Consider the following 13,908-nt stretch of genomic DNA (forward strand, 5'->3'; position numbering starts at 1 on the left):
ACCCAAAAGCTGGCACATGCTCTTTGCCCCCTTTCCTTTTTCTCCCAACTTGGAATATGCAAGTGGATGCTAAAACATCCCCAAGGGGCATCAGAACAGGAAGGTGGATGAATTAAGTCCCTTTGGTGGTAGAGCTGCCCTGTGTGGGCAACTTACACCCTACACCCCTCCCTATACTTCAGAAAGTAGTGTCTCATTTAGACCAGTTCTCCCCATTGTGTGAAACTCTATTTCTCTCCCAATGGAGACCACTACCCCAATTCTAACCAGAAAACTACCCGAAGAGGATGATGCTCTAAAACTGGACAGGGCTTCTGAGGCTTCTCTTCCCTTCAAACACCCACTCCCCTCCCCACCCCCACCCTGTCTTGTGTTTTATCCAAGTATTACAGGTCAGAATTTAGGCCAAAGGAGGTAGGGAATCCTAAGAAGATTTTAAAGTTACTCTTATTCCCTGGGAAAAGCTTTAAACATTGATAACTCAATTTATTTTTAAAAATTTTAATGTCACATCAACATGGGTCTAACAAAAAAACCTGAACACTCACACTGTGAACTTACACCATCCACCCAAAAAAGCATTTAAAAAAACACGTAACGAGGTTAATATCAAAATTAAGCTACCTAGGTATGACTACAATTTTCTAAATGAGCCTAACTATCCTTAAAATCATGAATTTTAGGACATAAAGATAGCTCCCGCTCACTAACGGTAATCGTGAGGGTAATCGTAAGGGTCCAAGTCGATCTGCACTGAAGTATGAGCTCTGTTCAGTCGCATTGGAATTCCTTCAGCAAGGAGTGTTCTCAGCGTGGACACGTCAGCAACCAAGCGGTTCACCTTCGGATAACCAATAAGTCTTTTCAGGGGTACATAAAACCTCTTTCCCACAGAGTAGGGTTTGGGGGACTTCTCTATTTGGGCTACTTGGGCATCGGTGAGGAATAATCCGGGCCGTCTGACCAAGCCACTGTCAGTGTCTTCTTCTGACTCGGGTTCACTGGATTCCTTTCTCTTCATAATCCAGACATACTTCTGTCTTATGGCTTCGACTTCTTTTAACACCTCCGTACACAATACAAACAGGAGGAAGTGTTTTTGCTGTAAACTCGGGAATGAGGCTGTAAAAACCTGAAGGCAAATCAAAATGCCACAGTATAATAGGAATCAAACTATTGACAGACATTATCTGATCTCTTTTTAAAAATTCTAATTATCAAGATCAAAGTCACAAAAGCCACCACCAAGTCACACTATTCACAAATTCACACTAACCCAATGTTCCTGTACTTGATATTAGAGGGAAAAAGGCAAAGAAAAATTGTTAAAAGGGAAATGTGTTGGGGCGCCTGGGTGGCTCAGTCGGTTGAGCGGCTGACTTCGGCTCAGGTCATGATCTCACAGTCTGTGAGTTCGAGCCCCGCGTCGGGCTCTGTGCTGACAGCTCGGAGCCTGGAGCCGGTTTCGGATTCTGTGTCTCCCTCTCTCTGACCCTCCCCTGTTCATGCTCTGTCTCTCTCTGTCTCAAAAATAAATAAACGTTAAAAAAAATTAAAAAAAAAAAAAAAGGGAAATGTGTTGTTTATTCTTCACCATTCCTCCTGAACCCAACCAAAAGGGTCTAAGAAGCTTAAGCTTAGAGGCTCATCTGCCAACAGTCATTTCCTGAGCCACGCTGTGGAGGAAGTCTGCTGGCATTCCTCTTTCCTGCTGCTGATCCTGACAGATTACAATGGGGGGTAGCTGGCCCAACCACTTGGAAGCTTTCTAGGATTCCAGATCTTTCTCTGTGGTGCGCATTGAGATATGGCAAAAGGCCAGGTGGTCTCCGGGACTGCAGTAGACCAACTCTGACACCATTTGTGAGCATGAAGGATCTTCCTAGGGTCAATCTCAAAATAAGGTCATTTACACTTATCTCTACAGTGGGGACTCTGTACCCACTATAATTAACCATCCTAATCTATGTGCTTTTTGCCCCGGTAGCTACCTCACAAAGAATACTCACAACTTGATAAGCATGTTCCTCTGGCTCTGAAACGCGGGATCCAGTTGGTTTTGCCAGGATCCAGCTGCCAGGATCCGGTTGCTTTTTCTTGAAGATCCCTATCTGGGTACAGTATCCAACATGCTTAGCCCATGGTGGTGGAGCACCCACACCAGTAAACTCTACAGTGTAACTATAGAGTTTTGCCACATTTGAAGCCCTGAAATCACAAGAAACCATCTTCTGAAACTTAGAGGTTCTGTTAAAGAATCTCCACTAGAATAGAGCGTAAATACAACTAAAATACTTTTGTTGCAAATTCTTACAGCACCAGATAGTGCCAAATCACAGGTTTTGCTTACTTCTGAGGGGCTTTAGGATAATGAGTGTCAGTTTCCAAGTGATCACAATGACAGAAAGGGAAAGTTACGGAGAATTTAGGAGTAAATAAGACCATGATGACTACAGTCCCAACACCTGTTAGGGTTTGCAGTTATGCCGGAAACATGACCACCCTTCAAGCTCCTGGGAGGAAACACCCCTGCACATGAGGGCATGAAGCACATCTTCACCTCCCCACACCCTGTTCTGTTTCCTCCACACAGATACTCCTAATGTTCTCATATAAAAAAGCACCTGGTGCACCCCATTTTTCCACGCTTGCCTGTGGGACATAAAAAATAAACTCCCCCATTTATTTTGCCGAAATATGCTGGTCCCTTTAGGATCTTATTAATTGCTAAGCTGCATCCTGGGAATTTTATTATGATAAAATAATTTCAGTAATGTATAGGGGTCATGATTGACTTCATAGTACTTTAAACTCCTGTGGGGTCCCCCGCCCCCCAAAAAAACAAAGAAGCACTTTATGAAATCACCAGTGTTGAAACTGCGTTTGGTTCCACTCAAACTTGTGATCTGAATTTCTAAAGGTCGATGCTGGAAACAGGGGATTGAAATCTGAGTTTGGTGTGCTGATGACAACCATGCCTGGAGAAAAGTACCCAAATACGACTTCGGGAAACTTGGCCAGATCTTCTGAATCCAAATGTTCTATTCTGAAATGGTTAACGGGAAGGACAGAATGAAGTTCTCTTGCAATTATTTTCCTAGTTGATTTAGCAAACACTTTCTATCTCTACACTGATTTATCCCCTCTCTGAATACATAATAGTACTTACATGACCTAAAAATCAACTATTCATATATTCTCACTCTGCCCATCAGCCATGTTGCCCGCTCCCTGGCAGGATGCAAATACAACCACTTCTGTGGTAGACCAACCAGGACAGTGAACGTGTAATGAGAAAACAGGCAAACCCAGACACCGGGATGAATAGCCAAGTGCCAGAGACTACATGTGAAGTCTGCAGCACCAACAATGAACAATGGATTCAAGCATGCAAGGGGAGACTGGCAAGCTCCCAGGAGCCCTGCAGGGCCATAACCAGAATGTCTTAAATAAGTTGTGGGCTTCAGCAGCAGATCCCAGTAGAGTTGTCTACCCACACCCAAGGACAAGATCAACTGCCAATACAGGCAGCCAGTAGGAACATATACCTTGACTGGGGGAGTTATCAAAATTAGCATCACTGGGGAGAGACAAATGGACGTTGGGCCTCTGTGAATGGAAGCCCGGAGAAGGACCCAAATACCGTTCTACAGTATTCCAGGAAGGCATAATGACCAAGAGCCAAAACATGAGTATTCTTATTAAAAGTGAGGTGAGGGGGACTCATTATTTAACACCGCTGCTTTTAAATACATTCTGAATTTGGGGCAAAAGGCTATGATGGGTAAAACCTACCCTTAAATAATTCAGAAAAGGGTAGGGGAGAAAATTGATAGGTGAATCTGCATAAAGGGTGATCCTGGCACTGCTTGCAGCTTACCTGTAAATTTGAAATTTCTGAATTAAAGCCCCAAAACATGCTAGTAAAAAGCCAGTCCAAACTGTCAAGCATATACTTTACAAATCTGAATTAAGAGGACTTAAATCTAGTTAGGACACTAATTTACGGAGATTAATTCACATTTTTCTAATAACTTCAACACAGTAAGAATACTTACAATTCAATACATGTTATCAAGTCAAATCCAAGCAAGCGGGAGTCTTTCTCTACAGCGGAGCCACGATACAAGACAATACTCAAATCTAGGTCCCTAGGACCTAAATGATCCCCTATTGACGGAGACAACTTATCACTGCAAAAATATAGAAGGAACATTTGAACACTCTAATTTAGAATATCTCACCAGCTATAAATCTGATCTTTTGATGATTATCTCCCTATATCAGTTTTCCATGACTTGATGTATTAAGCATAGGGGTAACTTCCTCTCAAAATTGGCCAATGAGAACAAGATTTTGAATATTGCTGTTGCTCAATATTTTTGGTCTTCCCACTCCCTTTGGATCAGTGATTTCAAATTTTTGTTCTGTAGAGGAAAAACATTCCTGAAAAAATGTGTACAAGAGAGAGACCAGAGAGCTGCTCTGCCTTGAATTAAATTAAAAGACCTGGGGCAACTTAAATCCTCTGTAATGAGTTGCCTTGGGGGTCCAGCATTAAAGAAATTAGATTTAGGGGCACATGGGAGGCTGGGTAAAGCGTCCCACCCTTGGTTTCAGCTCAGGTCATGATCTCAGTTTGTGAGTTCAAGCTCCGTGTGGGACTCCACACAGTTCAGAGCCTGCCCGGGACCCTCTCCCCCTCTCCCCCTCCCCAACTCCCACTCTCTCAAAATAAAATAAACTTTTTAAAAAAAGAAAGAAATTTAAGATTTTGCCACTTGAATTACCTGTTCCAATCTAATAGACGATCCATGAGGAGATCTACTCCAACAAGTTCTTGAACACAACTATGGAATTTCAGCATGCATAAGAGTGTGGCGTTACCACACCCCAAGTCTGCAACCTACAGATGAAATAGAACATTGAAGACACAGCCAGAAGTCAAATATGACCAAAGCCTCTTTAGGAAACTGGGTATTAGAAATAAATTACAATATAATAAACCACTATGCCAAGATCTTTTTTGGTAGAAAAAAGGTACACAAAAAGGAAATTAATCGGAGATATTAGATGGGTTGGCGGTGAGGCAGATTTGTGGATTGTTACAAGTAAATTCTAATTCAGGTTGAGTACCAACAGCATCCTAGGGGCCTGGCACAGGGACACCACACATGGCAAGCAGGTACCCTATACAAACTTTATACCTCTGAGCTTCATAATTAACACAAAAAAAGGGTGCCTACCAAACATCAGGACAGAGCCTGATCTTTACCAGTGCTTTATAATTTATCCACAGTCTTGTTAACCTATTCCCCTTATTGTGAATGTTATGTACTCTTAAATGGATTTTTTAATCATGCCCTAAAGTCTTCATTTACCACAGCTGTATCACCTAAATTTCTGATTGCCACTTTAGGAAAAGGAAATTAAGATAAAAATTTAATGACATTTAAAGGTACCCAATACCAAAGATACCCCAAATCAGCTTCTAGTGTAGCTAATTGGCTCTAATCCAGTCTAAAGGGGATATCTGGGAATTTGAACTATTTCTGGATACTCAGACAGGAAAGATTCCATATATCTTAAAATGCACAAAAAGGTTTCCAAAGGGTTTAAAAAACAGACTAAAGTTTACCTCAAAATTCATCCCATTAGAAAACGAAGATTACATAAACTCTCCATTACAGCAGTTACCAGGATGCTTTCAAAAAAACCACTAAGGGGGTGCCTGGGTGGCTCAGTCACAGTTGAATTCTTGAGCCCAGCAACAGGCTCTGTGCTCACTGTGTAGAGCCTGCTTTGGATCCTGTCTCCTGGGCCTCTCCCGCTCTCCGGGACTCTCTCAAAAATTAAGTTAAAAATATTTTAAAAAAACAAACAAAAAGCCACTAATTCTCCTCTGGAAAGGGGGAATACAACTATATTTTAGTAATAAAGGCACATTTAGGGGAGCCTGGGTGGCAGGCTCTGTGCTGACAATGGAGAGACTGCTTGGGATTCTCTCCCTCTCTCAGCCTCTACCCCACTCAGGCTCTCTCTCCCTCTCCTGCCCCTCCCCTGCTCACTCTCAAAATACTTTTTTTCTAACGCTTGAGGGTGAGAGAGCATGTGAGCAGGGGATCTGCATAAAGAGGGAGAGAGAATCCCAAGCAGGCTCTATGCCATCAGCACAGAGCCTGGTGTGGGGCTCAAACTCAGGAACCTTGTGAGATCATGACCTGAGCTGAAATCAAGAGTCAGATGCTTATCCTATGGAGCCTCCAGGCACCTCTCTCAATATAAACTTTAAAAAATAAGGCATATTCAACCTATACTCAGTCCTCAAATGTGTTTGACTGCAAAATCATTTCCTTCAATGTTTTAGGTAAACCACAATGTTGTGCCCTGGCCACAATCAGTAATTTTCTTTTCTGAAGCAGGCACACCTATGGGGGAGAAGGGTTACATAGCAAGCACTTAAAAAACCTAATCCCAGGGGCGCCTGGGTGGCTCAGTCGGTTAAGCATCTGACTTCAGCCCGGGTCACGATCTCGCGGTCCGTGAGTTCAAGCCCCGCGTCGGGCTCTGGGCTGATGGCTCAGAGCCTGGAGCCTGCTTCTGATTCTGTGTCTCCCTCTCTCTCTGCCCCTCCCCCGTTCATGCTCTGTCTCTGTCTCAAAAATAAATAAACGTTAAAAAAAAAAAAAATTAAAAAAAAAAAACCTAATCCCAGAGAGCAAATTACAGTCTTAGCAGCTTTAAACTGTGCTTCTATAGTATACCCAATTTCTTGTTAGCCCAACTAGCTAAAGCTTTTCTTCCCACACACGCCTTAACTTGAAGGCAGCCTCTACTCAAGGATTCCCTCCTAGAAAACAGGATAGCCTCAGGGGAATTAAATTGTACCCACCCTCTTATCCCACTTCCCCACACCCAGTTTTTATACAAAAACCTTTTTTCCCAACTACTGGGATACCGGTTAATCTTACAGTCAGGGTTCTCCCTATTGCCCTAATCCCTTTCCTTCCCTGTAACAAATCTTTGAATATTCTAAACACACTTGCTAAATCCTTAAGTTTTTTCCTATTTTTTGACTACACATTTCATAAAGACCCTCTTCAATGTTTGAAAAGAGAAATACTAGGGTGCCTAGGTGGCTCAAGTCATGATCTTCCAGCACAAAGTGTGCTTGGGATTCTCTGCCCTTCCCCCACTCACACTCTTTTCAAAATAGATTTTTTAATGTTTATTTTGAGAGAGAGAGGGCGAGCAGGGGAGGAGCAAAGAGAGGGAGAGAAAGAATTCCAAGCAGGCTCCACAAGTCAGCACAGAACCTGACGTGGGGCTTGAACTCACAAACAATGAGATCATGACCTAAGCTGAAATCAAGAGTCAGATACCCAAATGACTAAGCCACTCAGGCACCCCAAAATAGATAAACTTTTATTTTAAAATAAAGGAAAAATACCTACCTTCTTTGGTTTATATTGATTGACTATATCTTTAACAAAGAAGTATCTTTGTTTGTATAACGGAGGTCTGAACTCGATCACGTTCTTGCGTGGAACAGTGCTGCGCTGAAACTTTAAACAAAAAAAAAGTGTTCCCAATCATGCCCAACTTCAGGAACTCCACGAGGAAAAAACAGCTTAATTTCCCCAGTCACTTTGTAATAGCTTGGCCTTTCAACCACTATGTGATACTGCATTTCCTCTCCAGTTCATCTAAGCCTTCTCCTATTTTTTGAGAATCTGGCTTTATGCTTTCCTAGAATTTAGTCTGCCGAAAGCAAAATTCCTAATGAATGCATTTAATAACAATAAAGTCTCCTAGCCACAAGGGACCTATAGCGGAGTGAACTGCCAAGACTGGAGACAGGAGACTGACAAAGACTTCTTGACCCAACTGAAGTCAGGCTCCTTAAAACCTCTTCTAACTAGGCCTTGACTAGTCTTTGCTTATTAGCCCAGTTTTTACTAAGTCAATTGAGCCAAAAATTCCCTACCCTAAATAGCTTATTAAACTCTTATCAGATCAAATTCCTCACCACCACTTTTGTAATCTGATCCCCCTGGGCTGCCTTAATCCCGATTCCTGTTAAATCTTAGCAAGACCCTGACACCCTTGTGGTCTTCATAGACTATAAATCCCATAGGCTATAAATCACAAACTGTTGAATATAGGAGTTAAACCCAAATCCACCTCCCCTACCTACTGTCATGTTTATTTCAGTCCTTGAAAAGCCTTCCTTTTTCATTGAGTTGTATTAATCACTTCTACAAGTGCCAGAATTTCTTTAACATGAGGAATGATTAATCATAATATCTGGATTAATCCAGAATAAATGCAAACATTTTTGAAGTAGGCTTCACACCCAGCACAGAGCCCAATGTGCGGTTTGAACTCACAGTCCTGAGATCAAGGGTGGCATGTTCTACCGACTAAGCCAGCCAGGCACCCCCAAATTGCTTTCAATCACTTGCTTACACGTGGCCAAAATCAAATTTCTTCAGACAAAAAAATGCCTCAATTCATCGGGCTCTGCGCTGAGAGAAACCTGCTCTGGATTCTGTCTCCCTCTCTCTGCCTCTCTCCCAGTAGCTCTCAAAAATACACATTTTTTAAAGATGTGTCTAATGTAGATTTTAACTTAACAACCAGAAATTATTCCACTTCAGATACACCAATGTGAAATTTCATCTATGTAGATTCTTATTCAATCCCAACCAACACCCTGGGAAATGTTAGGGACTAAATCTGATGGATTTTACTTCTAACTACCTCACAATACCTCTCAGGGAGATAACTCATACAAGTAGGTTGAGAAAAGCAGCATTACCTCTTCCATGCTGTTTTTTTCCATTTTGTTTCCAAGTTTGAAGCTTCGTTGAGACAAAAAGCAGATTTCTCCTTCAAGTTCTATGAATCAGCAATGACTCTTCTGTAAACACAAAATATTAGTTCTCATAAAGAGGAGCCTGGACAAGAAAGAACTGTATTAATCGACAAGGACAGGGAGTGGGGTGCCTGGGTGGCTCAGTCAGTTAAGTGTCTGACTTCAGCTCAGATCATGATCTTGTGGTTTTTGAGTTCAAGACCGGCATTGGGCTCTGTGCTGACAGTTCAGAGCCTGGAGCCTGCTTCAGATTCTGTGTCTCCCTCTCTCTCTGCCCTTCCCCCATTCACATCCTGTCTCTCAAAAATAAACATTTTTTAAAAAAATAATCTAAGTTTTAAAAAAAAAAGGCAAGGAAAGGGAGAAAGCAGGCTTCCTCCCTTCTCTTTACATATTACCATTTAATCCACAGAATTTACTGAGTATGGTTTCGGGTAAGAAACAAGCACAGAAAGCCCAAGTGACTTTTCACTAGGACAAATCTGGCTAAATGCAGTAACACCCATTCTTCCCAGTTCCTGTTAAAGTTGATACAAACTGAACAATCCTATCAGTTGTGACTATTTCATTAAAGCCCTCAACTTCAAAATTTTTAGGTAGGTTCCACAACCAACACGGGGCTTGAACTCCGGACCCTAAGATCAAGAGTCCCATGCTCCACCAACTGAGCCAGCCAGGCACCCGTCTCCCCTGAATTTCTTTCAAGCACTTGCTCACACATGACCAAAATCAAAACTGGGGCGGGGGGGGGGGGGGGGGATGTCCCAAGTAATTTATAAACTAAACGCTTCAACATCTATCCAATTTAGATGGACTTGAAACTAAATTTTGGTTCTCATCCTAAAACGTAAGCATGTCAATCACCTCACTTTTCAGTTATTCACTAAGTCCTATCTCAAGCCACCCCCAACCCCATGCGACCCAATGCCAAAGTCTGCATAGGGCACGATACCCACTACGTCCTACCTCCGCGTAAGGAGTTCGACCGCAGAAAAGCAAAGCGCAGAAAACACTGAGTGGGTCCGCCGCGCCGCCACTGTATTTATTTAACTTCGGGCCCCGCCCCCGAGCCTCCGCTAGCGCCGCCTCGCCGCGGGGCGTTGCCCGCCGGGGCCACACCTGCACCGCCCACACCTGCGCCGCCGGCTCTGCCGCGGTACTCCCTAATCTGCAGGGTAGGTGGCGCTCGCGGGCCCCGCGCCCTGCCCTGTTCCTCTCCGGGCTCCAGGTTCCAAAGCGTTGGTTTTGCGTCTCTAAACGGCCGCTGTAGCGCATCTCCCGAGGCCATTTTCTAGCCTTCCCTCGGAACCTCTGTAGAGACCACTGTTACCGCCACGCCCCGCACTGGCGCGCGACCTCGACCAGCCCCGGCCCTCCAGGAGCCGAGACTGTTGAGTCGAGGCGGCGACGCCCCAGGCGCGTCTGCGGGCCGCGAGCGGGGCGGCGGGCTCCGGCGGCTGTTGGGTTCCTGGCTCTCCCCGTTCGCAGCAAAGAACAGAAAACGGTCCCCGGCAGCGGAAGGCAGCAAGGTGAGCGGCCAGGCGGAGCGCGAGCCAGCCAGCGGCTTGTGTCCGATTCAGCCGCCTCTCAGAGCCTCACAACAATCCTCAGGGGCCTGGAGAGGACTCTGGGCTGAGTAAAGTTGGTCCAATAACATCTAAGCCTAGAAGAACGTTCTTTCAGCCCCAAACCTCCAACTGGTAATTTACGCATGCTGGGGATGCAACTGTATGATCTCCTAGAAAAGTTACTGTATCCTGTCCTTCTCCTGCCAGACATTTAACCTGACACTTTATAATCGGTTATTTCTTTATTGTATGTGATGGAAGGGTTTAAGGAGGCGGAGGGGAGAGATGCGAAGCCGCCGCCTTTGGGAAAAAAATTTTTTTTTCTCCATTTTAAAAGACTCAAAAGCTGGTGTTTACCAATGAATTAATAATCCCCTGATATATCATAAATTATATATTAGAACTGTACTTTCAAACAACACCTACAATATGCAAAGGACAGTGCTAACGGTTTTGGAATATCACAAGGTTAGATTACACAATCTTTGTTTTTGGTGTTTTGAGGGGTCTAGTCTCAGTAAAAAGCATATAACTCAAGCTTCACTGTTTGAGAGGTTCCTATTGTCCTGGGGTTAAAACTGCAATGTGAACAGACTGTCTTCATTAGAAGAGCATATTCCTTATTACAGAATGTATAATTTAAACAGAACCATACAGGGGCTCCTGGTGGCTCAGTCGGTTGGGCGGCTGACTCCTGCACAGGTCATGATCTCACAGCTCATGAGTTCGAGCCTGCCTGCCGCAACTCCCCCGCCCCCCCCGCCCCGCCGCAGGGCTCTGGATGGCTTGGAGCCTGGAGTCTGCTTCGATTCTGTGTCTCCTTCTGTCTCTGCCCCTCCCCTGTTCACACTCTGTCTCTGTCTCTTTCTCAAAAATAAATAAACATTAAAAAAAATTTTTTTAAACAGAACCTTACAAGTTAATGAGTGAATTCCACTTCTGGGTATTTTTAAATTAATTAAACAAGGAGGCCGTTAGACTGAGATGACTCTAGTGCCTTGGCAGCCCTACATAAGCAAACCTAAACCTCTTAAGTGTCTCAAGGTTAAAACATGGAAACCTAAGAATGTCCAAGGGCAAACAGATCTCTAGGCTTTCCCAAATAAGGTAATTGGTTAAGCTGTAACCAGTCAAATAATTTCCCTGCTTTGCTTTGGCATCTTCCTTATACAGGTCTTTCCTCTAGTTCCTGACGGTGGTTACGACCTACCTGATCTGAATTAATCTTTTCAAATTCCTAAAAATGTCAATATGCTTCAGCTTACCTATTAACAGTGTATATACAAAAGAATTGAAAACAGAGACTTGAACAGATATTTGTACACCAATATTCACAGCAGTATTTAGAGTAGCAAAAGGTAGAAACAACCCTAATGCCCATCAATAAACAAAAGTCGCATATATATGGAATGAGATATTGTTCAGCCCTTAAAAGGAAGGAAATTCTAACTTACTACAATATGGTTGAAACTTTAAGACATTATGCTAAGTGAAATAAGCCAGTCACAAAAGGACAAAAGGGAACAAGGAAAAATAATTTTCAGTAGCACACTTTAATGGATATCAGATTTTAGTCCTGTTCATTGTCTTTGAGGTTTTGTTATCTACCTGCAAATGACTGGATCTTGAATTTTTCTAGTTTGCTCCAATATCTGACTCTCTAACATTATCAGTTTTCTCCCATCCTTCTGACTTGGAATCAGTAATAACACAAAGTGTCCTTTTCCAAAAGCCTGAAAGCCAAAGCTGGTTAATTTGATATGAATTCCATGGAAGTCACCACAACACTTCATGTATGGACAACCTTTGTGCCTTGTTATATGGGCCAAACCAGAAAGTTCACTAGAACACCTGGTGACATCACCAGAGACATTCACACCGCATCCCAGGAAAATCTATGGTCACCACTGCCTCTCCTCAGTCTGACTGAAGATGCTTCAAGTCCAGCATCTGGAAATCTTCTCAATTAACTGCCCCTTTGCACCCAAAAACTCACTTTGTAGTCTATCCCATAACTTCTGTTTTTCTTTTACTGGGGGACCTGGGTGGCTCAGTCAGTTAAGCACTCTGACTTCCGCTCAGGTCATGATCCCACGGTTCATGAGTTAGAGCCCCACGTCGAGATCTGTGCTAACAGCTCAGAGCCTGGAGCCTGTCTCCCTCGTTATCTGCTCCTCCCCCGATCATGTGCTGTTTCTGTCTCTCTCTCTCTCTCAAAAATAAATGTGTTTTTTTTTGGTTTTTTTTTTTTTTCAATGTTTTTATTTATTTTTGGGACAGAGAGAGACAGAGCATGAACGGGGGAGGGGCAGAGAGAGAGGGAGACACAGAATTGGAAACAGGCTCCAGGCTCTGAGCCATCAGCCCAGAGCCTGACGCGGGGCTCGAACTCCCAGACCGCGAGATCGTGACCTGGCTGAAGTCGGACGCTTAACCGACTGCGCCACCCAGGCGCCCCAAAAATAAATGTTTTTTAAAAATTTTAAAAAAAAATTTTTAATAAATGCCTCTTATTAAATCCTGATTGCTTGTTCCATATGGCCTAACTTTGGGATCTCACCTGCAACACCACTTCATGAAATGAGGCACAACTCTTTAACTTAACTGACTTATTCTCAGGGTTAAGAGATGGCTCAGTAAGGGGTGCCTGGGTGGCTCAGTCGGCTGAGCATCCAACTTTAGCTCAGGTTATGATCTCATGGTTCTTGAGTTTGAGCCCCACATCAGACTCACTACTGTCAACGCAAAGCCCTTAAAAGGGATCCTCTGTCCTCCTTTCTCTGTGCCGTTCCCTCTCTCAAAAATAAACATTTAAGGAGCACCTAGGTGGCTCGGATCCTTGAGTTTGAGCCCTGCATCAGGCGCTGTGCTGACAACTCAGAGCCTAGGGACTGCTTCGGATTCTGTGTCTCCCTCTCTCTCTGCCTCTCTCTCTCTGTCTAAAAAATAAACATTAAAAAAATGCAAAAAAAAAAATAATCACCCTTGTTTACTGTGCTTTTCCTCCCATAACTGGCCTCCCCCAATACCCCTACCCCAACATCTTTCTTTTATCTTTATTGAAGATGGGATTTAAAGGCCTGGTTTGGGGCGCCTGGGTGGCGCAGTCGGTTAAGCGTCCGACTTCAGCCAGGTCACGATCTCGCGGTCCGTGAGTTCGAGCCCCGCGTCGGGCTCTGGGCTGATGGCTCAGAGCCTGGAGCCTGTTTCCGATTCTGTGTCTCCCTCTCTCTCTGCCCCTCCCCCTGTTTCCAATTCTGTGTCTCCCTCTCTCTCTGCCCCTCCCCCGTTCATGCTCTGTCTCTCTCTGTCCCAAAAATAAATAAAACGTTGAAAAAAAAATTAAAAAAAAAAAAAAAAAGGCCTGGTTTGGGCTTTCTCTGGGAGTTACTCATTCTTCCCAGGTATCTCCCATGTATACACGAGGTATGCATGTTAATAAACTTGTCTGTTTTTCTCTTC

At 43.7% G+C, this 13,908-nt stretch overlaps 1 protein-coding gene across 1 annotated transcript; it reads right to left on the reverse strand.

The window, feature by feature from the left end:
* Window positions 1–485: 485 nt before the first annotated feature.
* On the reverse strand, window positions 486–10,290 carry HENMT1 (HEN methyltransferase 1). The gene is made up of 8 exons (XM_025912466.2): window positions 9,845–10,290; window positions 8,822–8,923; window positions 7,455–7,565; window positions 4,791–4,906; window positions 4,059–4,193; window positions 2,867–3,046; window positions 2,010–2,208; window positions 486–1,132 (listed from the first exon to the last, which is right to left on the reverse strand). Exons 2-8 carry the CDS (start codon window positions 8,843–8,845, stop codon window positions 707–709), a joined length of 1,191 nt encoding a protein of 396 aa, XP_025768251.1. The 5' UTR covers window positions 8,846–8,923; window positions 9,845–10,290; the 3' UTR covers window positions 486–706.
* Between the last annotated feature and the right edge of the window lie 3,618 nt (window positions 10,291–13,908).

The sequence above is a fragment of the Puma concolor genome, chromosome C1 (assembly GCF_028749965.1).
Source record: "Puma concolor isolate L17-30 chromosome C1, mPumCon1.1.hap2, whole genome shotgun sequence".
Taxonomy (NCBI): Eukaryota; Metazoa; Chordata; class Mammalia; order Carnivora; family Felidae; genus Puma; species Puma concolor.